General features: G+C 39.7%; 2 protein-coding genes across 3 annotated transcripts; both read right to left on the bottom strand.

Moving 5' to 3' along the window:
- Positions 1 to 251: 251 nt before the first annotated feature.
- LOC144631779 (arylsulfatase B-like) lies at positions 252 to 12,984 on the bottom strand. The gene is made up of 9 exons (XM_078490336.1): positions 12,655 to 12,984; positions 12,352 to 12,520; positions 10,675 to 10,834; positions 8,942 to 9,054; positions 7,149 to 7,298; positions 5,418 to 5,669; positions 4,636 to 4,780; positions 2,815 to 3,090; positions 252 to 2,244 (listed from the first exon to the last, which is right to left on the bottom strand). Exons 2-9 carry the CDS (start codon positions 12,457 to 12,459, stop codon positions 1,874 to 1,876), a joined length of 1,575 nt encoding a protein of 524 aa, XP_078346462.1. The 5' UTR covers positions 12,460 to 12,520; positions 12,655 to 12,984; the 3' UTR covers positions 252 to 1,873.
- A 711-nt stretch (positions 12,985 to 13,695) lies between these two features.
- On the bottom strand, positions 13,696 to 26,222 carry LOC144631778 (arylsulfatase J-like). Of its 2 annotated transcripts, none has more exons than XM_078490335.1 (9): positions 26,206 to 26,222; positions 25,637 to 25,805; positions 24,497 to 24,656; positions 23,176 to 23,288; positions 19,732 to 19,881; positions 18,718 to 18,969; positions 17,573 to 17,717; positions 16,313 to 16,588; positions 13,696 to 15,681 (listed from the first exon to the last, which is right to left on the bottom strand). In XM_078490335.1, exons 2-9 carry the CDS (start codon positions 25,742 to 25,744, stop codon positions 15,311 to 15,313), a joined length of 1,575 nt encoding a protein of 524 aa, XP_078346461.1. In that variant the 5' UTR covers positions 25,745 to 25,805; positions 26,206 to 26,222; the 3' UTR covers positions 13,696 to 15,310. The 2 variants fall into 2 exon arrangements, with proteins under 2 accessions (XP_078346461.1, XP_078346460.1); XM_078490334.1 differs by lacking the exon at positions 26,206 to 26,222 and adding an exon at positions 25,970 to 26,063 and having other exon boundaries at positions 25,637 to 25,801.
- Between the last annotated feature and the right edge of the window lie 1,765 nt (positions 26,223 to 27,987).

Raw genomic sequence — 27,987 nt, 5'->3', positions numbered from 1 at the left:
CTGTTAGTAATCTGTCAAATACGAAAGACAGTGTTTTGTCACGTCTCCAAACAACGGTTAACCAGTTGAAAATTACGACGCGCAGCGAAGTACTTTTTGCCGAAATTTGATCGGTGTTTGAAAATGTGAAGAAACGCCATCTCGAGTGCTCGTTATATCTTCCCAATCAAAGCTAAACCTAATGAGAAGACGGAGAAGTAAAATCCAAAAAAGTTTGTTAATAAAGAAACGTTTCCAAACACCGACACGGATTTGAATTCTTCTGTTTATTACAAGAAAAGGCAATTTCATCTTAGTATTAAATATTATTTTAAATAAAGCAAAAGAGAGATACATGGAAACGCCCAAAAACAAACCCGAGCTATCACATCTTAACAGCAATATTATTACTGTATCCTTTGAGTCTTTTTAATAGAGAGGTTAAGCATGACGTTTATTTTTCCCGCAAACGGCAAAAATTCAACTTCTGCCATCTGCCGTTTGGCGTTCGTAAGCTGAAATGAGTAGTTTTGTGTTTGTCGTGAATGTGGGATTTTTCCCCTATTTTTATGAGGGATTAATTTTAGAATTCCATAAAAAGGTAACAAAATGAAAGGCAAGCTCGCGTTTGCCGTTTGCCGTATAACGCCATGCTTAATCTCTCTAGTGTCTCTAGACGTCTGTCTTTAGCCATACCATAGTAGTAACTATGACCATACTATTGTTTTAAATAATTTTTAGCAATGTTATCAAAATAACTGTAGCGCTACAAGCCTTGTGGTTTCTCTTTTATTAAAAGAACCCTTAAAGGTTTCCTCACCACCTCCTACATTCCATTTTTTTAAATAAAATATTTAAAAAAGTGCAAATATAAACGAAGAGTAAGCAATGACACGGTCCTCACCGTAAGCCCACCAGTTTAAGCAACTGGAAAAAAGAAGTCTAAAAAAAAAATTCAGGCTCCGTAATGTTTTCCAAGTTCAGGGGCCCGTTTGTCGAAGGTCTCAAAACTTTTTCGCACCCAAAAATCCATAGCAAAATCTGAAACATTATGATTACAGAGCTGTTTAATTCCATGATATTTTTCATATAAACAGAGATTTCCTTCATGCAAAGTTTCAGGCCTATACACTTCTCTGTTTTTAAAATACAGATAATTTAAAATGGCTATACGGGCCCGAAAAGTTCCAGTTCAGTTTTCCCAGTTCAGGCCTTTTTTTACCAAGCTATTTCCCCAATTGATTGAAATGGTGGACTTAAGGTTAGTATTTTGTTATTTTGCTCACTTTTGTCCGCCGTGCAAAATATTTCATTTTTTCTATCATAAATAGAGCAGTTTTCAATTGAGTATCGTAAAACCAAAACCAAAGTAATTACTCCGGCCAATCACAAAGGACACAGACAATCCAGTGGACCAATCAAAACTCGAAGCAAATACGTGTAGCTGGCACGAAGCGCGGGAAAACGTACGCGAGCTAGTCACGATTGGTTTTGGTTTTACTCCTGATTGGCTGAGAAAGTGGCGCGAGATTTTTAAGCCAATCACTAAGCGTAGTAATGCAAAACCAAAGCAAACGCAATTTACTTTCGACACTCAAGTGAAAACCGCTCTATATAGTGTTACTCTAACTAACAATAAGTGCAATTCTCAGCCTAACCAGAGTACGGTATTGAACATAAAAAACCATAATATTATTAACACCCCCTGTATCCTGATTCTGGTTAGTGTTTACTCTATGCAAAACGTCACGAAGTGTCTCATTTGGCTGCGTTTATTGGTAACTAATTTACGATGAGGAAATTCAAGAAATATCTTAAACACGTTCTTTCAAGAACTAGAGAGAGAGAAACCTGGGAACGAGGCATGCGTCCAACTTAGTTCAGACTCCACACCCTACTCCCCACAGTTGTCATTCGGTTTTTCGTCACACCACGCCGTCCATAGACCGTCATGATAATGAGGGTTGGCATTTGGGTCGTACGGTTTATTTCGTATTGGCACCATAGACGCCTTGTATTTCTCCAACAATTGCAGCATGTATTGGAGGACTTCCTTTTCTTCCCCGGCTAAGTTGGTGTATTCGCAGGGATCGTCCTCGATATTGAAGAGGCATGGTCCGTCCTTGTGGCCGCACTTTGCTGGCTTGGCTGGGGGAGGTCCGCACGTCACAACGGCGCTTTTCAGGGTGGGGTGGGAGACATTGCGGGGCCGCTGTGTGCTTATATCAACGCCTGGAGGTGGGTACCATCCATCGTGACCATAGCCTAGATAGTGATTGATAAAATAATTCAAATAATTAATAATAAAAATAAATAAACAAGTGCAAGTAACATTGGTGTTAAGTCCAGCGAACTCACAGAAGGAAAAAAAACGACCACAGTAACACTTCACGTTCCATTTTCGAACACAATCAACTTCTACATCCACGAGAAACTTTAACAGGATTAAAATTTAATTTAAAAATAATTCGATAAGTACAATTTGGCATTTGGAGATACTTAATAATCCATTTATTTTCAAGTTGGAAGAGATCGATAACGCCAGTTGCAAATTTTGCTACTTGCATATAATCATTTCTTGCAAAGTAAAATTCTTCAAGAAACTACTGTAATAGTTGTCATTATTTTCTTGTGTTTAGAGTTATTTAATAGCGACAAAAACGGTGAATTCTTCAATCTTCATTGGTGACTACTTTTCAGCTGTTTTTTTTTTCTTCATTCACTGTTGATAAAAAATGAGCCCCGGTCTCTCCTGGCAATCTCCCCTTTTAGAGTCCGCTAATAACTGCTCTTTATTATTAGCTGAATACCTTACACGAAAACAAGTATTCTTACTTTCATTCACCAACAGTTTCCACTGTTGATAACGCACAGCCGACGTCCATGAAACAGGGTCAATGTTGTGCACCAGTTCCTGCCTCGGAGATGCTTCCCCCTCTGAGAGGGTGGGCCACATATCGTACCCGTCTATGCCAGGAAGGTTCCTAACGTCCCCTCCTGCGAGCCCGTACAGCGTTGGGAGCCAGTCTGACAAGTGCATCAGGTCCATGCTCACGCGGCCTTTTGATGCCAAGAGGGGACTGTGGACGAAGGATGCTCCTCGTACACCGCCTGTTGGAGTGAAAGGTGGTACGAAGATAGTACGAAGCTTGAGTAGAACCTTACGAAAGCCAAGGAGGGACTTCCGACTTCGGACTTCGGACTTCGGACTTCCGACTTCGGACTTTACACACATGTAATTGCTCTTGTACGTGTTTCGTTGTCTGGAGCCAAAAAATGGATGAAGAGGTAAAGGACATCAAAAGCGAAATATTTTTGTTCAATAGACCCACTTGAATAAGCTCGGATAAAGAAAGTTGGCCTGCATCAATTCATTTAAAATATTTTGTCGCCAGAAGTCGCTGAGGTCATATCAAGTGACGAAGTCAAATTAATTTTATCCAAATATGCGCCTTCTTTCAGATATCATATCTCGGAAACGAAATCGGTGACCTCCAATTTTTTTTAATATTTCTGACATGAGTAACTCGTAAACTAGCAGTTGTGAAAGTTTAGGAAAAATTGCAATGTTGGAAGATTTTCGCGCGAACGCCCTTAATGAACAGCCATTGAGTATCAGCTATTACACCTTACTCAAAAAACATGATCGATTCTCTACCATTAGTTTATTTAACAAGTTTCCATATCCCATCAAGGCAAAACAATAACTTACTGGAAACTGAATTATTAGTGGTAAGCGCCATCTCTTTCGGTCAGTGTGTTGATTTCGGAAAAACACTAGCCGTTATTCAACAGTCATTCCAACTGGTTTTTTTTTCTTCTGGCCAATAAAAATAAAATAATAATAATAGTTAACAATTATTCGCCGAAGGAGAAGTGATTATTCAACAATAATCACTGAGCCTGAGGCGAATAATTGTTTTAGTATAATTTGCAGAGGTGAATATCAAAAACTTCAAAATAACAATAGAAACACGAAAACAACAAACAGAAGTGCTCGCTTGCATACGTGTAAACCAGTTTAATTCATCGACTGAAATCATTATTTACATTTAGATTTTAGCAATAAAACGAAACAAAAAAAACACTACGAAAAAGATAGATACGCGGTACCTTTGTTTAATCGTTGGTGACTTCTGAGCAATTGCGTGAATCCTCTCGAAATTATTAGCTCCAGTGAGAAGAGAACTACATAATGTTTTGACAGTCGATCTGACTGAGTACATGGCCGTGTGCGATCTCCAAAACCACTATGTTTACGATCAATTCTAATGCCTTGAAAACCATCTCTTGAAATTTTTTCGGTCCAAAAGCCTTGGTAGTAAATTTGCAAAATTCCCAATGTTTCACATATCCAGGATTTGGAGTGATTTCTTTTAAATGAGAGAATTTTTATTCAGCAAATGCCGCCATGTCCACTGGCCTGGATGGCAAACGTGGCATGGCTTAGTAGCCAAACCTTCAGATGCAACATTCACCGCCTAGAGCGGTAAATATTGCGACATAGTCCGAGCTTCTCGACCAATCAGAATTGAATTCACCTCTGGAAATTATAACAATAATAATTATAATGATGATGATGATGATGATGATGATGATGGTAATGGTATTATTATTTTTCTGGCCAATGGTAAATAGCCTCTGCTTGGTACTCACCTTCCCACAAAGTGTACTTGGTTCCCCTCAGTGGATAATTACAAGCTGTGTTGCGACTCACGCCATCTGCTGGGCCACCATTGTCAGTACTGAACACTATAATAGAGTTTTCATACATTCCTTGGTCTATAAGAGCATCCAACACCTAACACCCGATGAATACAGAAATAAGAAGCACTTAAAACATGCACGAGAAGAAGTTCACAGTTGACACTCAAGAAAAAAAGAGGCTCACGTATGAAGGATCATTGGAGTGTTAGCTAGATGGTTCAAAGCCAGTTTAACACTGGTTTCTGTAGCATAAAGCAACTTGGAGCATTCTGCTACTCCCCCCGGTCTGGGGGGGGGGGGGGGTCATTGCACTGAAACCTGCTCTATCCTGAGTCCAGCACGCTAACCATTAGCCTACCACATCTCCTTGTCTTCAATAAGCACATGATTCTTAATATTAATTACAAAAATTAATTACAGTACCAAAACTCTACTCAAAGCACTGTATACTGTTCAAAACATCTAACTGTGAATCATTTCTATAATTGACCCTGCCATCAAGTTCAATAGCATTCTTGAGTTGAGAAAGTTACATGTAACGTCAGGCCTAGAGGTTTGATTTATTATTTGATTTATTTGATTTATTTTATTATGGAGAACTTCAAATTCATTTTTCCATCATGGGGGCCGGTTAATGGTCCTAAACGTGTGCCATACTACAGTATGAGCTCTTTTTGGTACTTTATTTTTGCCATTATTATCTGAATGTTCAGCGAAAACCATCTTAATACCTTTCCAATTGACTGATCCAGTGCGGTAGCCATTGCAGCAAAGATTCTTCGGTCTTCATCATGGATGCTATCTTTAAACTTGTCCACCAGATCATCAGGAGCTTGAAGCGGTTGGTGAGCCAGTGCACTGTGAACTGCTGCATGGGCCAGATAAAGGAACAATGGCTTGGAGGTATTGTGTGAATTTATCACATTCACTGCTTGATCTGTGAAAAGGTGTGTGCGGTAGTTTCCCCACTGATTGTGAACAGGCTGTGAAATTAGGGGAGAGAATGATTTATTAAATGTGGCTAATGTAATTTAAACTAAGGTAAAATCGAGCCAATGCTGGTCGGCAGGGATCTTGGAACCATGCACTGTGAAGTCACATGCAGGGTTTCACAGAGCTAAGTGTTGTGGATTCCAGCTTGTGAGGCTGTGCAGTTGTTTTGAGCTCAGGAATGTGCCTTTGTGCTGCAGTTTGCAACCTCACCCTCCCTCCCTTATTGGTGGGTCTCGTAAGTATTGTGGTTGGCAGTGGCGGATCCAGACCTTCAGATAAGTGGGGGCCCGATCACCCAGGGGGGGTACTCTGGTTTGTAAATGACGGGGATGATCGAATGGAGGCAAAACTCAGGACCCAAAAAAATCCCTAAGTCTTCCGACATTACCCAAAAAAATCCCTGGACCAAAAATAACCCCCCAAAAAATCCCTTGTCAAATCACCCCTAAATTACCAGGAGGGGCAATAACATAACACAAAGAATGATTGTGTTTGTTTCTTCATCATACCATAAATACGCCAAGGCACTTTAGTTCGTTTTTAATACCCAAAAAAATCCCCTATCTAAATCAAGTCACCCAAAAAAATACTTGCCAAATATTCCAACCCAAAAAAATCCCGGAATCGAAAATTTCAAACCCAAAAAAATCCTTTGATCATCTCCGTCATTAACAAGCCGGAGTACCCCCCTGGGCCCGATCATCCAGACCCTGGACCGTGCCATATGGGCCTCTATTAAGCCTAAAAATAAGGTGGGGGCCCAGAGCCCTCGGGCCCCTCCCCTAGATCCACCACTGGTTGGTAAGTATCTACAAGTATCTCCACTCTCAGTGCGATGGTGCCTAGTAGTGGTTGCCACTCTCAGGGTTGCCATGGATACCTGCATGCCCTGCTTGAGGCTTGTATTTCACTAGAACCACTACCCAAATTCATAGGCACCTTCCCCAACCTCATCTATTGGCAATTAGTAGGTATATAGAGCAGTTTTCAATTGAGTGTCGATAACCAAAACCAAAGTAATTACTCCGGCCAATCACAAAGGACACAGACAATCCAGTGAACCAATCAAAACTCGAAGCAAATACATGTAGCTGGCAGGAAGCGCGGGAAAACGTGTGCGAGCGAGTCACGATTGGTTTTGGTTTGAGTTCTGATTGGCTGAGAAAGTGGCGCGAGATTTTTAAGCCAATCACTAAGCATAGCAATGCAAAACCAAAGCAAACGCAATTAACTTTCGACACTCAAGTGAAAACCGCTCTATATATACATGTACTCTTGGGTGAAGATAGGCAGTGCTGTGAGAGAAAAGTGTCTTGCCCAAGAACAAGATACAATGACGCTGGCCAGGCCTGAACCCAGACTGCTCGATCCTGATGTCCAAGGCACTAAGCATTAGGCCACCATTTAAAAGGGTCAAACGTCCAGAGTGACAAAATGTTTGTAATATGAATTAATTTCAGTGACTGTACCTCAGTGTTATTTCTCAGGTCCAGTCCCCATCCACCAGGCTCACTCTCTGAGTGATCCCAGTAGTCCCCATGCCCCAGCCAATAACCAAAGAATGAATCAAATCCACGTCTAGTTGGTGTGTAGTCATATTTGAAGAATCCAAGATGCCACTGCAACACAATGGTTTTCACAGATCAACATGCGAGGAAATCACTAGACTTGCTAGACAAAATGAGGTTCTTAAAGTGTTTATGACACAAAATTTTTTATTGGCTTTTTTCTTTCGTTGATATGCTTAAATAAAGGATTGATTGTTAAAATTTGTCCAAAAAAATTTTTTCCGTCATTTTTTGCCTCCGAAATGTCGCACACTCAGCCATCTTGAAAATTAATCAAACAAGTAGACGTCACAAAGGTGATGTGACGTACCTTTTATCATAGCAGCGTGCGGCCAAAAGGTACGTCACGTCACCTTTGTCCTTTGAGTTGAATCATTACGGTATTCTTAAAGTCAGGCATGATTAAAATAGAAAAAATTGTTGTCACTGATTAAAAAAAATTAAAAAAAAAGATGTTTTAGTTAAAAATACTGTAACCTTCTTCAGCGTAAGTTCAAATGGCGTCCAGATGTGAATTATAATTTTTTTGTTAAAAAAGGCGAGAATCCACTAGGGATTGGCCAGGATTTTGTACATCTCAGGAATGTGCACATGTTCGTTGATCGAGTTTGGTTCATGGATGGAATGCCATGCTTGAGGTTGTCAGTAGTTTAGAGTGGTTGGCATGGGGCATCCGACCATGTGCAAAAGGTCATACAGTATATAGGTTCTAACCCTTACAGGGACTTTGGGTTTTTTTGTATTTTATCATGAATTTTGAAGGGGGTTGCCAGGTGCATGAAGTGCTCAAACACAGGTGTACACCAGTCCTGTACCTATAGTGTATTATACCATAACCGAGAGAATTCTCGCACGCTGATTGGTCAAAAACTATGGTTGATGAGAGTATAGACCATGAAAGTGACGACAGATCAGGCCACGCACATGCACGGGCTAGAAATGTGCAAGTTTGGTCTCCATGAATGAAAACGAATTTCATCTTGTTTTGTTTGAATCAAGTACGCATTTGTTTTTGGAATTCAGGATTGGACTTCTACTCAGGTTATCCTCGACAGAAAATTTACCAAGCTTTTGAATTTTTTGTTTAACTGTCTGATCAGAACGGTGCTAGCGAACCGGTATTAACGAACTCAACGAACTGTCCATGTTCAGTGAACGAGCGCTAACAAGATCTTCAGCAAGAAAAATCATCTTGCTCGCTTCTAATGAAAGGCACACACTCGACGAGAGAATAAAGGTACCCGTAATTAAAATTGTACAGTTATTCTTTGAATTCTTGTTCATCTTCTTTTGTATCATTGTCGTTTTTACCTGTCGGAAATCTTTACGTTCCCCCAGCAAAGTTTCTTCACGGTAATAGGCATCGCTTTTGATAAATACTTGTTTGAGTTTGTTATGGTATAAAACAAATCGACCACATTTTTCCATGGTCTACACTATTATAGAAAATGATGCCATAAACTGTCCAAAACTTTGCAGTGAAACCACTTGCCTAACAGCTCGTGGTTCCACTTGAGTTTTGAACATTTTCTGGCGTCATTTCTGATTGTCTATAAGAGTGTAGAACATAAAAAAATGTGGTCGATTTGTTAAGTACCTTTGTGTAAGTAGTAAATTTTGCCAGACCCTGCACTGGTTCTCATTGAGCACCCAGTGGTATAATACAAGTCAATGTGCTATAATTTAAGCCATACCTTTCCCACGGCATGTGTGGCATAACCCAGTTCCTTGAGATATTCGGGTAGCAGCTTCTCTTCTAGACCTAAACCATAAGGCTGTCCAGCCATGATCGTTCCGTGTTGCATCCCTAAAATGGTAATTGTAGAATGGAAACTCAATGAAATGTTTCATGTACATGTACTACAATCAAGCCTCAGTTATCTGGACTAGAGGTTATAAGGCTTATTATAACAATATTTTATTTATTTACACCTAATTGCAATAAGGTTGTCATAGAAAAAAGGAAAAAGGAAAAAGTCAAATAGGAATTAATTAGGCACATGCATGAAATTATTTGTAAAAATGGCCTCAAAATGCCTCAAAATATGAATAAATCAGACAATTTATCTTGTTACAGCATAAAAAAGTGGACTCAAAGTTTGCAGATAAAAACTCGTGAGTTTTCTGTAAATGCTATCAGTTATGAAATTACGCTAATTAATTCCTATTTGCCTTTTTTCTATTTTCTTTTTTCTCTGACAACGTTACTGCAATTAGGTGTATACCAACAGTCCATATATGAAATTACTGGAAACTGAATTAAGTGTCAAACTTTGGTCTATGATACATCAGAGAGTTAGCTATCATGATGACTACATGTAGATCTCTGCATGCATTATGGACCTACATATTTGTATGATACTAGATGATGATGATGATGATGATGATGATAGATAACTATTAACAATAAAAGAGCAATTTTCAAATGAGTGTCGTAAAACCAAAACCATAGTAATCGCTTTAGACGGCCAATGACAAATGACTTTATACCTGGTTCAAATTTTATTTTCCTTTGTTTGTCATAGGTTACCATACCCAAAAACAACAGATAAGACTTGATTTCTGAAATCAAGTCTGAACCAAGGATAAAATTAAAACACAACACACAGACGACAGGAAGTGCGAGGAAGCATGTGTGAGGGAATAACCATTGCTTTTGGTTTTACTTCTCATTGGTCGAAAAAGTGGCACAGGTTTTTTGAACCAATCACAAGCATGTAGTTATGCAAAACCAAAGCAAATTAATGTGAGTTACTTTTAATACAATGGGAGGCGCGGTGGCCTAATGGTTAGCGCGCTCGACTCCGAGTCGAACGGCCCGGGTTCGAGGCCTGGCCGGGGCGCTGCGTTGTGTTCTTGGGCAAGACACTTTACTCTCACAGTGCCTCTCTCCACCCAGGTGTATAAATGGGTACCGGCGAATTTACTGCTGGGGGTAACCCTGCGATGGACTAGCATCCCATCCAGGGGGGAGTAGCAATACTCCTAGTCGCTTAATGCTACGGAAACCGGGATAAGCTCCGGCTGTATGGGCCTTATGGCCCGGACAAATAGTTTACTTTTTACTTTCAATACAAATTAAGTGAAAACCACTCTAATAATAAGAATAATTTGTTTCTAATTTCAACTTTTTTCAATTGATTTTGATGTCAGGGCCATAACTAGCAAGAGGCAAGACGAGGCACGTACTTGCCTCGTCTTGATTTTAACCCAAAATTAAAAACAAAATACGTTTAGTTGGGAAAACAATCTCCAGCTGGACAACATTGAGTTTTTTCAAGAAATACCCTATTTAAAAAAATATGTTAAGAAAGAGTTTCCAAGCTTCTGGTTTTTGAAATTGTCTGGAGGGCATGTCCCCAGAACCTGCCTTAAGCAAGATCTTGCCTCGTCTACACCAAAGGTCTGGTTACGGCCCTGGATGTACCTGTATGTATTGGATATTTTCCAGTCATGATAGCGCTACGACTTGGTGTACAAATTGGTGATACGTAGTAGTTGTTTAGGATGACTCCACTTTGCGCCAGTATGTCGATAACAGGAGTAGGAATTTGATCTGAGCCATGAAAACTCACGTCATTCCAGCCCTAATAATCACGAAAAATAAAGGAAAATGCAGATTACATACAAACCAGAACTTGGCTTAATTATTTCAGCCATCTTGACCAAGGGATCTAAAGTATCAATCTCACTATAAACAGGCCAATTTCTCACACCTGACTAACAAATCCAGATTTCTTGCTCATAACGTGAAGTAACATTCAATGCAAAACTCTCCAAATTGCCCAAATTGGCATTTTGAGGCTCAATAACGACAACAGAGAGGCCTTCCAAGGGGGGTAGCCGCGTCGCAAAGTCCCATGTTTCTGAGAGCCCATGTCGCCTAGCTAACAGCTGTAAATGTCGCTGTCGTTTTTTACCCTATTGTGTTGCTGTCGCATTGTGTCGCTGTCGCGTTTCAGTGCCGTAATGATGTCGCTTGTCGCTGTTAAAATGTTCCTATGTCACCAGTATTCAGGGTCATGTCGCTTGTCGCTTTTACCCCTTGGAAGGCCTCAACAGACAACAGCTGAGGTAAGTTAACATTAATTTTTATTTTGACCTTAAACATAGACATTACTTGAAAAAAGTTTACGATAATAAGACCCCTTCAATATCCCCATACATTTCTTTATATTTTCAACATACAAACAGTCATGCCGCTTGTATGGGCCCCTGTGGGAAAATTTGATCACCACATTTTCATTACCATTGCCATCATGGTTTGATTTCACAACAAACACCACATCAACAAGAATCGTTCCGGCGAAATTATCGCGGCTTAAAGACACAACTTAGAAAACTTCTTTTACTGCCATAAATAGGAACTGAACTCTCCGATCCCCCACTGGCTGCCATGTTGTAGTTGAAATTGTTTTGACAAGTTCAGATTGAGAGGTTCTGCTCATGCGCCTTAAAGGTATCTGCTGACTACCACCCCGATGATTGCTTTGCAAGTTGTGAGAACATCACTCAGCTTTCATTTAAGAGAATGTATGGGAAGTTGCTTTCCACCCCCCTCCCCCCCGATTAAAACTCTCAACAGTGAATTTTAAGATGCCAGTTTGTCTCTCAGCCATCATCTTGGAAAACAACACCAAGAACACACGGAAGGAACAAGTTGATCCCTCTTTTTTAAACTGTGAGAAAAATTTTTTGCAAAAATCGCTCGCCTTATAAGCGAATAAATACGGTATCCTCAATCAATCCCAGGTTTACACAGTATAGTGCAGAACAGCAACTGCAGGAATACCCCACAAATGGGATTCACCTAGTCGGAACTATTGTTATTCAATAAGATTAAATCCTATTTGCGGGGTATCCTGCAGTTTAGCCAGTATAGCTATCAATAAAAATATATTACATTGTAGTTAATAATTAACCTGGCAAGATTTCTGCACAGCCCCATACATTAATTATGCATACAATCTTCTGACTGACTAGTTCTTTTCGTGATTTGCATACATAATTAATGTAGGGGCTGTGCGGAAATGTTTCCATTAACTTCAACTGAAGGGTACGTAAACTGTTTATCTTGTAATCACAACGTGAGTGGAATGCATACCAAATCATCAGCAAGGATAAATATGATATGTGGCTGGCTTGTATTCTTGTTTTGATCCGCAGAAATTAATTGCAAAGACGACAAAACCATCAACAGAACCACAAACATCGCGGTAGTTTATAGATTTTGCCCACAAACCAAACCACTGTTCTGCAGTCCTGAGTCCTGTCTGGAACAAAACGAAACAAACATGGCGAATGAGCTTCGAGTTACATTTTTCGTATAGCTGAGCTTTCAAAAAAGCAACGAAACGTCACGAAATGTCAATAAACAAGACATCTAGAAATAGACGTTCGCTCTAACCGTGTCTAGACGATCTAGAAGTGATCCTAAGCTCACCAAATCTGCATGATCATCAGGCTGCGAATATAAAACCGTGAAAATAATGTGACACCTTGTCACGGCTTCCCGCTTGACCACAGGCTAGGTGTGATGACCCCCTGTGCCTAGCCTCGGGGCCTCGGGCAATCGTTTTCACGCAATATTTTGCTTCTGAAGTTTTACATCGAGCAACTTCTATATCTACTTCACCAGCTCTTCTAAAAAAAAAAAAGTTATCGACCCGACTTGCATATATTAAACGTTCTAAAGTCTCTTGAAGTTCTGCTTTTACAAAACGTCCGCCATCTTAGATTCAAGCGAGACCCTGGGTACGAGTGCGTTATTCAATCGGCGTACATAACGTACACAATGTTCTACGCTAAGACCGCTGCACGATTGATTTATTTACCGCAGTTTTCGAGTGTTACTAAAGGGCGTAACGCCAATTTTCTTGAATAGATCCGTGAGTAGGAGAATGACGAAGGACTGGGGTTTAAGGAAGAGAACGATCGCCATTGCTCTCTTATTTTGCGCACAAAAATTCACAAGCGAGAAAAGAGCCAAACCGCAGATATTTCACGAGCAGGGGGAGGGATGGAGGATGAATTAAACACGTAAAGAATCTCAGTCTTGAACGGCAGAAGTAAAAAGCATCGCCAAGAAACCTCACAGCTTACCAATTCGTCAACAAATCATGTGTCACTTTAAAAAAAATTAAAAAAACTTTTAAGCAGCGTGAAAAATAAAAATCTTTAAAAACCATAAGACCGAAAGAACAATTTGCCTCACGGTCTTGAAGAGAAACATTTTGCAGCTTTTAAGGTGGATTTCCACTGACGCGTAACTTTTTACGTGCGTTTACATGCGTGAAAAAAGTTAGAGACAATGAATGAACGACATACCTACACGTTTACACAGGTCGTTCATACATTGCCTCTAAATTTTTTCACGCACGTAAAAAATTACACGTCAGTGGAAATCCACCCTTAGTCATAGATCGTACGATACATGACGTAACAAGTCCAAGTTAACTCCTTGCTTTACTGACAGACCTGACACAAATGTAGGTATAAGGGTTTTGAATTGACCTCTGCGCTTCTTGTTTTCATGTAAACGCTAATTGTATACGTCAAATTAAAAAGAATGCTATGTTATATCTAGTAAATAATAAAGATGGTAGATTTTAAGCTCGGTAATAAATAGTGAAGAAATTATTCTACATGACACGAGCGTGGGACAAAGAAAAAATCTGGGTCCCCGACGGGAATCGAACCCATGGCCTCCCTCCCTTGGGTTAGAGCGCCCAACCGGTATTCTGGGAGGCCATGGGTTCGATTCCCGTCGGGGACTCAGATTTTTTTCTTTGTCCCACGCTCGTGTCATGTAAAATAATTTCTTCACTATGTTATATCTAATTCGTAAAAAAAATATATCGGAGCTCTTCCTTATTTCCTCCGGTCGGGTTTTAGCGATTTTAAATTTTAACGTGGGGTTAAAATGTTTGGGACTGACGCAGGCGCAATAAGATATTTTTCAAAGCAGAAAGCAAAAAAGTCTGTTTACCAAAACCTAAGTCAAGAGACACGAACCAGATTGTTCCCTTCGTTCTATATGTCAAATACGAAAGACAGTGTTTTGTCACATTTTCAAACATCGAAAAAAGGATCTCTAGACGTCATTTAAGATGTGTTTATTGTTCATCGTGGTGTCAGATAGGAAAGATGAATGTTAATTCGTTTGTCTCACGATGAAATCGCTTTGTTATGTTGATCGCGACGTTTCGACTGCAATACTGCTAGTCTTCATCAAGCGATGAGGTCGATTGTTTACGCATCGCTATTTATGCACGTTAGTTCGCTGCAATAAGGTGCATTTCGATCCTCATTATTATTCTGACAATTAGATGTTGTTCCCTCATAGGTCCGCTTTCCATCGTGAGACAAAAGAATAAACGTTCATCTTTCCTATCTCTAGACGTCTGTCTTTAGCCATACTATTGAAGATTTAAATAATTTTCTAGCAATGTTATCAAAATAACCGCAACGCCTTGTGGTTTCTCTTTTAAGAGAACCCTAGAAGGTTTTCTCGCCACCTCCTACCTTCGACCTTTTTTAATAAAAATTTAAAAAAGTGCAAATGTAAATGTATAGTAAGCAGTGACAAGATCTTCACCGTGACATATCAATTCAAGCAATTGGTGAAAAGAAGGATGAAAAAATTCAAGGCTTTACTGACCAGAAGCCCTCAACTTTTTTCCCGCTAAAGCCCTGTTTTTTTAGACTTCTTTTTGCCAATTGCTTAAGTTGGTGGGCTCAAGGTGAAGATCGTGTCATTTTGCTTGCTTTTGTCCGCCGTGCAAAATATTTCATTTATTCTATCATAAATATATAGTGTTACTCTAACAATAAGTGCAATTCTCAGGCTAACTGGAGTACGGTATTGAACATAAAAAAGCCATTATTATTAACACACTCTGTACCCTGATTCTGGTTAGTGTGTCCAATTTGGTTAAATTCATCGTTAACTATTAAATTTCCTGCGAGGAAGTTCATGAAATATCGAAAACTCGTTACCAGGTACTAAAGAGAGAGAAACCTGGGAACGAGGTACGCGTCCAACTTAGTTCAGACTCCACACCCTACTCCCCACAGTTCTCATTCGGTTTTTCGTCACACCAAGCCGTCCATAGACCGTCATTAATGTGGGGGTTTGCATTTGGGTCGTACGGTTTATTTCGTATTGGTACCATAGACGCCTTGTATTTCTCCAACAATTGCAGGATGTAGTTGAGGACGTCCTCTTCTTCCCCGGCTAAGTTGGTGTATTCGCAGGGATCGTCTTCGATATTGAAGAGGCATGGTCCGTCCTTGTGGCCGCACTTTGCTGGCTTGGCCGGGGGAGGTCCGCACGTCACAACGGCACTTTTCAGGGTGGGGTGGGAGACATTGCGGGGCTGCTGTGTTTTTGTATCGATGCCTGGAGGTGGGTACCATCCATCGCGACCATAGCCTAGATATCGAATGGTAAAATAATTCACGTAAAGGACAAGTTCACTCCAGAATGGCCATTTATTTTCTTTACACCAATAAAAAGTTTATACAAAGATATGTTATTCACCAAAATTTCAGCCTCCAACGTGCGCTATAACCCTACGAAATCTTTCCCAAAACTCGACAACTGAACGCCGCCATCTTGGAGCTGGAAATGTATGCGTGACGTCGAAGAGCTTTGTGTAAACGTTTTATTAGCGTAAAGAAAATAAATGGCCATTCTGGAGTGAACTTCTCCTTTAATTAACAATAAAAAATAAATAAGTGCAAGTGGCGTTGGTTTAAGGTCCAGTGAACGCACAAAAAAGGAGATAATGTACCTCAGTAACACATTATGTGCTTTTTGGAACGAAATCGACCTTCCAAATTCACAAGAATGTCGCCGTTAAGTCCGATATGGTAATCAACAAAACTAAAATTTTAATTTAACTTAAGTTAAAATATTAGTTTTGTTGATAACCAATTTGTTGATTACCAATTCTTTTGAAAATAATTAGCTTTTGTTCTAATTTTTCTTGCAATCGCGAAAATTAGTACGCGCGAAAATTAGTAAGAATAGGGTATACACAAGCAAAAGAAAACGTTCTTACTTTCATTCACCACAAGTTTCCACTGTCTATAGCGCAAAGCCGCTGACCATGTAACAGGGTCAATGTTATGCACCAGTTCCAGCCTTGGAGACGCTTGCTCCTCTGAGAGAGTGGGCCACATATCGTACCCGTCTATGCCAGGAAGGTTCCTAACGTCCCCTCCTGCGAGCCCGTACAGCGTTGGGAGCCAGTCTGACAAGTGCATCAGGTCCATGCTCACGCGGCCTTTTGATGCCAAGAGGGGACTGTGGATAAAAGATGTTCCTCGCACACCACCTGTCAGAGTGAAAGGTAGTACGAAGTTTGAATAGTGATTCACTTGCGTTTTCTAACATTACCAGCAATGTAACCCACTTGTCTTGATCCTAAGTACAGATAGATGTTAGCTTTTAAGACCGACGAGAGAGGGTGGGTGAAGTGGAGTGGTTGGGGGAGTCATGTATCTTTATTTATTAAAAAACTGAAGCATTGAATATTGTAGTTGTAATCTGCTTAGCGGCCACCTGATATCAAAAGTTGTTTTCAATTTATTAGCAAGATTAACCGATAATTATATTTTAACCAAAAATCTTGGAAATTTCATTTGGAAAGAAATGAAATATTACACCTGCTTTCAGAGTAACGTGCATACTGCTATCTTTCTACATCCATCTTTTGACATCATCTTTCAACATCGTCTTGCTCATTAGCTGTGATTGGCTGATTTCGATCCGTATTGTTTGATAAGCACGTCAAAAGGTGGATGTCGACAGAAACCCACTATGCACGTAGCACTGAAAGCGGACTACTGTATGGGTTGTGTAACCTGTTCATTCCTGACTAGACTCGGGATGGATCTCAGAGTATTATTGGGTATGATTGAGGGAAGTGTAAGTGCAAGTGAGAAGGATAAGGGAAAGGAGAAAAGTAGGAAAGAAGGGAGACATTTCTTGCTTCCCATCATCACCTCCATGTCCCAAGTTGACCCATTCTTCCTTGACTATCAACCCTTACCACGACAAAATAGGAGAAATACCAACTGTCAGAAACTTCTGTTCTAATGAATTGAATTGAATTACTTTTAATTATTTTAGTTTAGTTTTCAGTCTCCCATCAAGAAAAACAATGACTGGAAATCGACTTATAAATGCTAAGCCAGTGAGTGTTATCTCTCTTGGTCGGTTTGTTGATTTTGTAAAAACAGGAACCATTATTCAAGTGAATAATGGTTTATTCCATCCGTATTTTTCACCCAATATGGTAAAAAAGCCAGTTACTCACCTTCCCACAAAGTATACTTGGTTCCCCTCAGTGGATAATTACAAGCTGTGTTCCGATTAACGCCATCTGCAGGGCCACCATTGTCAGTGCTGAACACTATGATGGAATTTTCATACATTCCTCGTTCTATAAGAGCATCCAATACCTAACACAAGATGCACACAGGAATGAGAAGAACATAGAACATGCAGACAGAGCGGTTCACAGTAACAATCACAAAAAAAAGTAATGAGGATTAAGTTTAAAGGATCATTAGAGTGTTAAGCATGGTTTTCACAAGAATGCAAGCACAAACATATTAGTTTGTGCCAAGTGAAAACGAATGTTAGCATTAGCATAAACACAAGCATAAGAACTTTATGTTTACTAGTTACAAGGCTCAAAAGCTCAGAGGCAGGGAAATCTGGAAAAAGTGCTTTAATTGAATGGGCATGGTCAGAGGTCGTAAATTTCCTTTGTGTTTATGCAGTGTTTCGCTTTGCACACAGCATAAAGCAAATGTATGCACAAGCACAAGCACAAGAAAAGGAAAAATTTTGATCCTTGTGCCTGTGCTTGCGTGTTTTGACAGTGAAATAATTAACAATTATCCTGCGAAATCGCGCAGAATATCGCCTGATACTTAGCCGACAAGGCCGTAGGCCGAGTTGGCTAAAATCAGACGATATTCCGCAAGATTGAGCAGGATAATTGTTTTATTATTCAACAAATTGTCAACGAAACACAATTTGCAGAAAGAAAATCTGTAATTATGCAGCGCTTTACAAGTTTTCAAACGAATCTTCGCAACCTACGTACATTGTATATCGCAGGATATCCGTTATGTACGGATGACAGATATTGTTCACATTTTGACCATATATGGGCAGTGCGCCCATCTGTTGAATAATAAGAGCTGTTATGCCTGTTTCTGTGCTTGTGTTGCCAGTGAAAACCAGGCTTTGTGTGCATTCGGCTCAAAACCAGCATAACTCTGGTTTTGTAGTATAAAGCAACTTGGAGTATTGCTACTTCCTCCCAGGCCGGGAAAGGGGGGTCATTGCACTTGAACCGCTCTATCCAGAGTCTAGCATGCTAACCACTACGGTAGCCTACGACATCTCCGTCTCTTCAATAAGCACAATATTCTTAAATAAAATTAATACCTTTCCAATGGACTGATCCAGTGCAGTAGCCATAGCAGCAAAGATTCTACGGTTCTCATCTTGGATGCTATCTTTAAACTTGTTGACCAGATCGCCGGGAGCTTGTAATGGTTGGTGTGCCAGTGCACTGTGTACTGCTTCATGGGCCAGATAAAGGAACAGTGGTTTGGAGGTATTGTGTGTATTTATCACATTCACTGCTTGATCTGTGAAAAGGTGTGTGCGATAGTTTCCCCACTGATTGTGAACAGGCTGTGGAGTAAAGGGAGAGAATAGTTTATTAAAAAAGAAAAAGAAAAATCATGTATTATACTGGTACCCATATCCAAGTATTTATACCATGCCACAGAAAATACAGCCAATCAGAATTCAAGTTCGACGGTATTCAACTCAACCTTCCCATCATGCACTGCGATCTTATTCTCGACGAAATTTAGTAAGCGTATTTTCTATGGCATGGTATAAAATAGTTACACAACACTTTCTCGTGGTATACTATGGAATATCCCACTTGTCACTTGTATTTTCTTCGTATACACGCTCGCCTTAAGGCTCGTGTGTATACCGATAAAATAAAAGTGACTCGTGGGATATTCCATAGTATACCACTCGAAAGCGTTGCATAACTAGTATGTATACTCTTGGGTACAGAGACGCACTATGAGAGTTTCGTTTCTTTCCTAAGAATGTGGTACAGACAACCCTCGCCTTGCGGACACCTCGCTATTACAGACAATCCGTTATTACGGACAGGAGTTGAAGTCCGGGCAAATAAGAATTACTGAAAATACCTTTCGTCACTACGGACTTTCTGTATTACGGACACCAAATGGTGGTCCCGTCCATTATAGAGGGAGTTGTATGTATGTACACTGACGCTGGCCAAGGCTTGAACCCGGACCCCTCGATCCTGAGTCCAGAGCACTAACCATTATGCAACCGTTTAAAAGGGTCAAACATCCAGAGTGACAAAACTTTTGCAATATGAATTGTTTTCAGTGACTGCACATGTACCTCTGTGTTATTTCTCAGGTCCAGTCCCCATCCATCAGGTTCACTCTCTGAGTGATCCCAGTAGTCCCCAGCCCCCAGCCAATAACCAAAGTGTGAATCAAATCCACGTCTGGTTGGTGTGTAGTCGTATTTGAAGAATCCAAGATGCCACTGCAACACAATGCAAGGAAATCAGAAGACATGCTTAAAATTAAAACAAGGAGTTCTCAATAGCTCTGAGTGATTGAAGCATCTGACCCATATGCAGGAGAGGATGCATGTAAAATTTACTCAAGCGGGCTAAAGAGAGTAAAAGAAATCTCAAACATAGAATGCATACTTTGTACTGTACATGCAGATGTTGGCTATGTTATCATAAATCTCAAAGAAGTTTGCCAGGCACAATATGACACGTACCTTATTTTTACTAATTTTCGAGCGTACTTAATTTCGCGAGTACTATTTTTACACGATTACAAGAGAATTTAGAGCAAACATGAATTTAATTTCGCAATTTTGTCAGTGTTTTATGCATGGATCAGGCGTCAAAGACTACCGAGCTATTGCAAACATACAAAGGACCTGGTTGAATGTAACTACATGTACAAGAAGCCTGCAAACGGAAACTTTGGTGACTGTGCCAAGGAGGTTTTGGCCAATTGACAAGCTGAAGAAAATAGTAATCAGAGGCTAAGAAAGGTACTGGTCGAAAAGTAAGACGGAAAGTTATTTTCATGGGTTATAAGATACATGTAGATGCAGTTCCAAAATTTTGACATTTTGTTTCGTTTTTTCGACTTTTTTGCTTGTTTACAAGCAAAAGGAGGAGAATAGCGGTTAAGTGGGGTAAAAACTGGAACCACATTCTTGTTAACTCTCAAGGGACTGTTTTAATTTCTCAAGGGAATACTTTCCGCTGTGGGTGATCAAAGCGTGTGACTTGTAAAGTGTCACTCTATAGTTGTGCTTCAGCACTTCTGTTCAGATTGTAGAAAAAACGTGACTTGTCATATTTACAAACGTTACCGTATTTACCCGTGTATTAGTCGACCCCGTGTATAAGTCGACCCCCTATTTTTGAGGCCAGAAACTAAGTTTTTTAATTTCTGGGCTAAATTGTCTTTAAAGTTTACCTTGTGTTTCTTAGATTTTCGTTTCAGGTAGAGATACTTAACGAAAAAATCACAGCAAGTTTCAATGTGATGTTTATTATCGTACTTACTCGAGCGTTTTATCAACACGTATTTATGCAGGCATTTTGTCCTCAATTTTTGAAACAGGCTTTTAAAATCAAACACACTTAATACAAACGAACCTTTCTAATTGTGGAGAGATAGTAGCGGCTTTAGAAGACAAGCAAAACACCAAGGAACATCAGAAAACTTTGAAACCCACTCGATAAACAAGTCAAGCTTGCTTGGGGAACTTGGTAACCAAGCTACCTCGGTGAGGTACTGGTAACTGATAACTACACGTGCTTGCATCATGCCAGGTTACTAAGTAGCGAAGTTCGAAGCGAGAAAGATCATGCAAGAAGATGTTTTCTCGAGTGGATTTACCAGCTTTATTAGTGGAAAATGTCAGCTCTTTATTCAAACCTTGTGCCAGTGCGTCTCTACAACATTCAGGTCAGGTTTATATTAAGCGGATAAATCGTAATGAATTTCGACTTGAACTGCCAATTTAACGACAATGATAGCAAAGTGAAAGGAAATCGTAACCTGTACTGTTGTTTATTTGATGTTTGTTGACATATAAAACAATTGTTATGCTAATTGTGCAGAATTTATTTAACTGGTGCTTGGGTCGAGAATTTTGACCCGTGTATAAGTCGAGGGCGATTTTTTGGACCGATTTTTAGGTGAAAAAAGGTCGACTTATACACGGGTAAATACGGTATATAACAATTAAAAACGTGAGTACCGTATTTACTCGAATAAGCGCCGCGGCGCTTATTTAATTTTTCGCGCCACTAGTGCGGCGCTTATTCGAGGGCGGCGTTTATTTGAGGGCGGCGCTTATTTAAAATTTGGACGTCGCAAAGAATCTAATCGAAACGAAACTTCTACAGTAACTAAAAGAAGGTTCTTTTGATTGCCAGGATCCGTCTCTTACGGAAGAGAGTAGTTGCACTTGCTGTCCCGACAAAGCTCACGGCCTTCACAACGTTAACAGAACTGCGCATTGATAGAATTTTGGATAGAAAATAATAATAGGCGAGCGGTAAAACATAATAACTTTGAGCTGCAAAACAACGCTTTTGATGATAAGGAATTTCCAAAGCTGTTTTAGAGTTTGTTTGTAGTGCTATTTTTCGTTATAAGGAATTCCTCGAGTAAGCGCCGCATCGGCACTGCGGCGCTTATTCGGGGGCGGCGCTTATTAACTTTTTTGTCCCGAATGCGGCGCTTATTCGAGGGCGGCGCTTATTCGGGGGCGGCGCTTATTCGAGTAAATACGGTAGCCCACATCTTACGTGACATCACCAATTAAGAATGTGAGGGGTTCAACGCTCGAAGGCAGCAAAGTTTAAAACGATTAAGAACGCAATTTGTACTGGTACAAGTCTTTAGGCGCTAAAAGACTTGTACTAAAACGTTGCTAATAGTTAACCAAAGGGAACTCATTTCGTGACAATTGATTATTTCTGCTGAGTTGCACAATTGAGAAATTCAATGCAGGTGTGAAGTGATATTTACAAGTGTTTTTGGAGCCTGTTGTGAAATTACTTCTGTTGGAAGCAATAAACATTAAAGTTTTTGCTTCTGTTCAGAAGTTAATGCATCGCCACTAGAAAAAAAAACAGCAACTGTTTTACTGGAAATGTAGTCGTTAGAAATGGCATGTGTAGCAGTAAGGTAAAGAATAACGAGAGGAGAATCGGCTTTTGGTAATATCCAAATGAAAATTTACTTCTCAATGTGGGGTTAAGATTGCGTGACGAGACAAAAGGTAACTCTGTCGTGCGTAACCTTTATCGGGAACCCTGCATTAAGCCGAGTAGAAATCTTTCTAACTCGAAAGGAAACAACTATTTCGATTAAAGGCAAGCGTCAAAGTTTACCATTTTTTAACCAAGCCAAAGTATATGAGTCGCAAAGCGCCCAGCCGTCGCGACTGAAAAATACAGCATTTCCTCTGCGAAAATATAAAAAATGCTTGAACTGAAAGACGTTTGAATTCTTCCATGATATGTTCGAACAACAATGCCCAGGATAAACCTTCTACTCATACTAACTTCATGCAAAAAAGTCGATATCTCGAAGAGATCTTTGATTGGTATTACCGGTAATTTTCGCGTCTATAAATTTTGGGCAACATACATATATTTCGCGATTATTTTGAAATCGCGAAAATCGCGAAAATTAGTTCTCACGAAAATAAGTAAGAAAAAGGTAGCTAACATGGCCAAAAACAAAAAATAAAAGCCCAGGAGTACACATTGTGCTATAATTTAAGCCATACCTTTCCAACAGCATGTGTGGCATAACCCAGTTCCTTGAGATACTCTGGTAGCAGCTTCTCTTCCAGACCTAAACCAAAAGGCTGTCCAGCCATGATCACTCCATGTTGCATCCCTTAAATGGACATTGTAGAATAAAACTCAGTGAAATGTTTCATGTAAAAGTTACAATCAAACCTCAGTTACCTGGACTTGAGGTTAAAAATGCACCAGCAGAAGACAGGACAACCAACATTCCTGAAATGAAACTACCGGTACTTGAAACTTAATAAACTGTCTACGAAGTATCAGAGAGCTTATAATTATATACCTTATTGTTACTTATTTTCGCGGGACTTAATTTTCGCGATTTTCGCGATTTTCAAAAAATGGCAAAATTAAAGACCCGCAAAAATTAATTCTAAACGATTTCTATTGTATTTTTTATGCTAATTACGTATTTTTGGCCAAATCGCGAAAATAAAGTCTCGCGAAATATTCCTGTTAAATTTTCACGAAATTAAGTACCCGCGAAAATAAGTAACAATAAGGTAGCTGCATTGTTGGTTATCTACATGTAAATCTCTGCATGCATTGCAGACCTACATTGCATGATACAAGATAATTGATGATGATGATGATGATGACGACAACAATGATGATGATGCTGACGATGAGGATGACAACCATGATGATGATGATGATGATGATGATGATGATGGAGTGATATGGATTGAGTCTTGTTAAACCAAAACTCTGGCCAATCACAAAGGACACAGATAATCCAGTGAACCAATCAAAACTCAAAGCAAAAACAGTGCATGTAGATGGCAGGGATTGTGAGAATACACATGTGAGTAAATCACCATTGATTTGGTTTTATTTCTGGTTGTTTGAGAAAGTGGGACAAGTCTTTATTGCGGTTTTCAGTGAAATGCGAACTCTGAAATTCAAAATCCAACTACATTTGTAACGATTGTATTTTTTGCTGCCGTCAATCATCATTATGGGGACTGCTAACGAACCATGTCAAAAAGAAACAAACAAAATGGATCAAAATCTACCAATCACAACTGACAGACGTGACCTTTTGACCCGGTTGAAGTGAACTTCTGTTTCCGGGGAGGTCTGCTCAGATGATTGATGGCAGCAAAAAGCATAAACCGTTGGTCGAGGATTGAATTTCAGAGTTTGCATTTCACTGAAACCGCAATAAACAAATCACTAAGCGTAGTAATGGAAAACCAAAGCAAACGTGAATTACTTTTCACAATCAAGTAAAAATCCCTATTTATAACGACATTTGTTTTTAATAACAACTTATTTCAATTAACTTTTATGTACCTGTATGTATTGGATATTTTCCAGTCATGATAGCACTACGACTTGGTGTACAAATTGGTGATACATAGTAGTTGTTTAGGATGACACCACTTTCCGCCAGTATGTCAATAACGGGAGTAGGAATTTGATCTGAGCCATGAAAACTCACATCATCAAAGCCCTAATAATCATGAAAAATAAAGGAAACAGCAGGTTACATACAAAACAGAACTTAATTGGCCTATTTCAGCCATCTAGACCCAGGGATCCAGAATGTTGATCTCACATGTACAGGCCTTAATCTCACAACTGACTAACAAATTCAGATTTCTTGCTCAGAAAACCCATTTTGCAGTGGTTTAAATCCCATTAAAGTCCTGTTGTTGTTGTTGTTGTTGTTTTCAGGCTTCTTTCTTTGCAGATTTTTTTAAATGCAATTTTACTGTGAGGACCATTTCTTTACTTTTCATCCATCTGCAGTTCAACTATGAATTCTTTCATATACAGTGCATTTTACGTCAAATTAGTTAAATGTAATTTTAATTCAATTTTGGTGAAAAATAGTCCAGTAAATGAGCCTTGGTACTCATGTTTGCATCAATTTTACACACTTCACAACATTTGAAAGAAGCTACAACAGCTTGGAAGTCATCAGAATAATTATCTTGGGGAATCTTGAACAACTTTTTATTCCTGTTTTGAGCATGGTATAGAAATCTATGGTTGGATGTTCAGAAATACCGGTAGTTGGAACACCTCCGTAAATCTGGGCAGTGAAGATGGCAATCTCATGCATTTGAAGTTGACAGGTATACATTGATAACTCGGCCAGCATTAAAACTCTAATCAACAGTGCCTTTCAAAATGACAGCTTGTCTCTACACTAGCCTGTGAACACAGACATATTTCCAATCGTCGCTTCAGTCATCACTTGAAGCGACGAAAAGAAATACGTCTGTTTTCGCAGGCTAGTCTCTACACCAGCTATCATCTTGGAAAACAACACCAAGAACACATTAAAGGACGAAGTTGATCCCTCTCTTATGGACTCCCGTCCTCATTTGATCCCAAAAATCTATTAAATTTTAGTTAATAATTAACTAAAACCGAAGTGTAAGTAAACTGTTTATCTTTCAATCACAACGTGAGTGGAATGCTTACCAAATCATCAGCAAGGATAAATATGATATTAGGCTGGCTAGTATTCTTGCTTTGAACCACAGAAATAAATTGCAAAGATGACAAAACCGCTAACAGAGGCACAAGCATCGCGGTAGTTTATAGATTTTGCCCGCAAAGCAAACCAATGTTCTGCAGTCCTGAGTCCTGTCTGGAACAAAACGAAACAAGCATGGCGAATAAGCTTCGAGTTAAGTTTTTAACTTTCGTACAATACAGTGTACAATATATCGCCGAGCTTTCAAAAAAAGCAACGAAACGTGGGCATGAAACGTCAATAAACAAGACAACTAGAAATAGACGTTCCGCTCTAACCGTGTCTAGATGATCTAGCAGTGATCTTTAGCTCGCCAAATCTGCATGATCATCAGGCTGCTAATATAAAATCCTGATAATCATGTGACACTTCGTCACGGCCTCCCCGCTTGGCCAGGTGCGATGCCCCCTGCGTTTAGCCTCGGGCAACAATATTTTGCTTCAGTAGTTTTGTATCGAGCGACTTCTATCGACTTCACAAGCTATTCTCAAGGAAAAGAAAAAGAAACACCAACCCGACTCGAGCATATATTGAACGTTCAAAAGTCTCTTGGAACGTATGCTTGCACACCCATTACGTCCGCCATCTTGGATTTTTGCGAGAGCCTGGGTACGAGTGCGTTATTCATTCGGCCTACATGGCGTCTAAAATGTTCTACGATAAGTCCGCTGCACGAATTGATTGATTTACTGCGGTTTTCGAGTGTCACTGAAGGGTGTGGCTTTTAGCTCTTCTGTAAACCCAAATAGAGCTACCGTAATGATTCGATTTAGTGCCCGGGGCGCTAATTTACTTTTGGCACCTCAAGGGACGGCGCTTATTCGAGACAGGGTGCTTATTCGGGCCAGGGCGCTTATTTAATTTTTCGAGAAACAACCAAATGTTCAAAACAAAACTTTAATAAATATTAAGACTAGTTGTACCTATCGGTAAGTGCCAACGAGCGAAACGGTTTGTTCATAAGAACAGATATTGAATGGTTTTTGATAGAACTATATTTGAAATGACCACTGATATGGTAAATTGTATTTTAGGTAATATGCGAAAAAAGTGTTATTTCACTGGTGTTCATAAATGACACAGGCTTGATAGCCTGCGTAGCATGCGCCGTAGTTTCTAGCGCGCGTATTCTCGCGATCGCGCACTCTTTTAAACACACTAAAAAACGTACACAAATGTCTGCTACGCAAGCTACGGATTTGACAGATTTCAAGAACTTCTTATAAATCAAATCCCAAAATCAAAACGGCTAAGATGCTTTTTTAAAAATAATTTTAAGTATTAAATCAGAGACAGTAATGCACGGGTCATGTGTCATGTTCAGTGTCATGGAAGTGTCATGTTCAATTACGAAATTACGCAAAACTTGAAAAATTTGAACAGAAAACAAAACTTAAACGGTCAAGGATTATTTGGAGACAAAATTTTTATTCAAGTTAACATTACATTTTCCGTTAGAAGCAAAAAACGTTTGACTTTCTTGTGTGTATGACATGCAGTAATTTTAGTGAGCGTCGCTTTGAATTGATGTTATTCCTCCCGGCATAGCAAATCGAACCCAATCGAACTAAATTTCAATCGAACTCAATCGAACCCAATCGAACTCAATTCATGGATTGAGTTCGATTGAGTTCGGCAATCGAACCAAATCAAACTCACCGAAAAGGAAAATATTCAATCGAACTCAATCGAACGTTCGATTTTCGAACTCTTGATTTTTGTAAAACCGGCATTGAAAATCTATAACCAGATCTTAGAAGATTGAGTTACTTCAGCCCGGAGTTTAGCACGCGGGTTGTAAACTTCAAAGGTTCCAGATGGGATTTGAACCCACGACCCTCCGTGATCTATTTTAAAAAATCGGCGCGAAAGGCCGTGCATTCCGAATTGCAAACGAGCGCGGACAATTAGGTCACCTTCAACGTGAACTAGTTTCTTCCCTGTGGCAAGTAACACTCGGAATTGTCAATTTGCAATTGTAAGTTAGCTTAAAAAGGGAATGGTGCAATAATTCTTGAATACGTACGCTGGAATAACGATATTTTTGTTTTGTTCTGTTTTGTTCTCTTAACTGCGGGCAGGGGTTTCTGTTATTAGCTGTTATTGAATAAACTGTAAAAAAGCGCAAGAAAAACCTGCTTTCGACATGATTGCTTTGTATGTGTAGGTTTCCCAGAGCCAATCGAACGCAATCCATTTAATTGTGTTCGAATTAGTTCGGTTACCGAACTCAATCGAACCCGATCTGATTGATTGGGTTCGATTGAGTTCGATTTGTTCGGAAATCGAACTCACT

This window comes from Oculina patagonica, chromosome 12 (genome assembly GCF_052425735.1).
Source record: "Oculina patagonica isolate OP01 chromosome 12, crgOcupat, whole genome shotgun sequence".
NCBI lineage: Eukaryota > Metazoa > Cnidaria > Anthozoa > Scleractinia > Oculinidae > Oculina > Oculina patagonica.
This window is presented reverse-complemented; position numbering and strand designations above follow the sequence as displayed.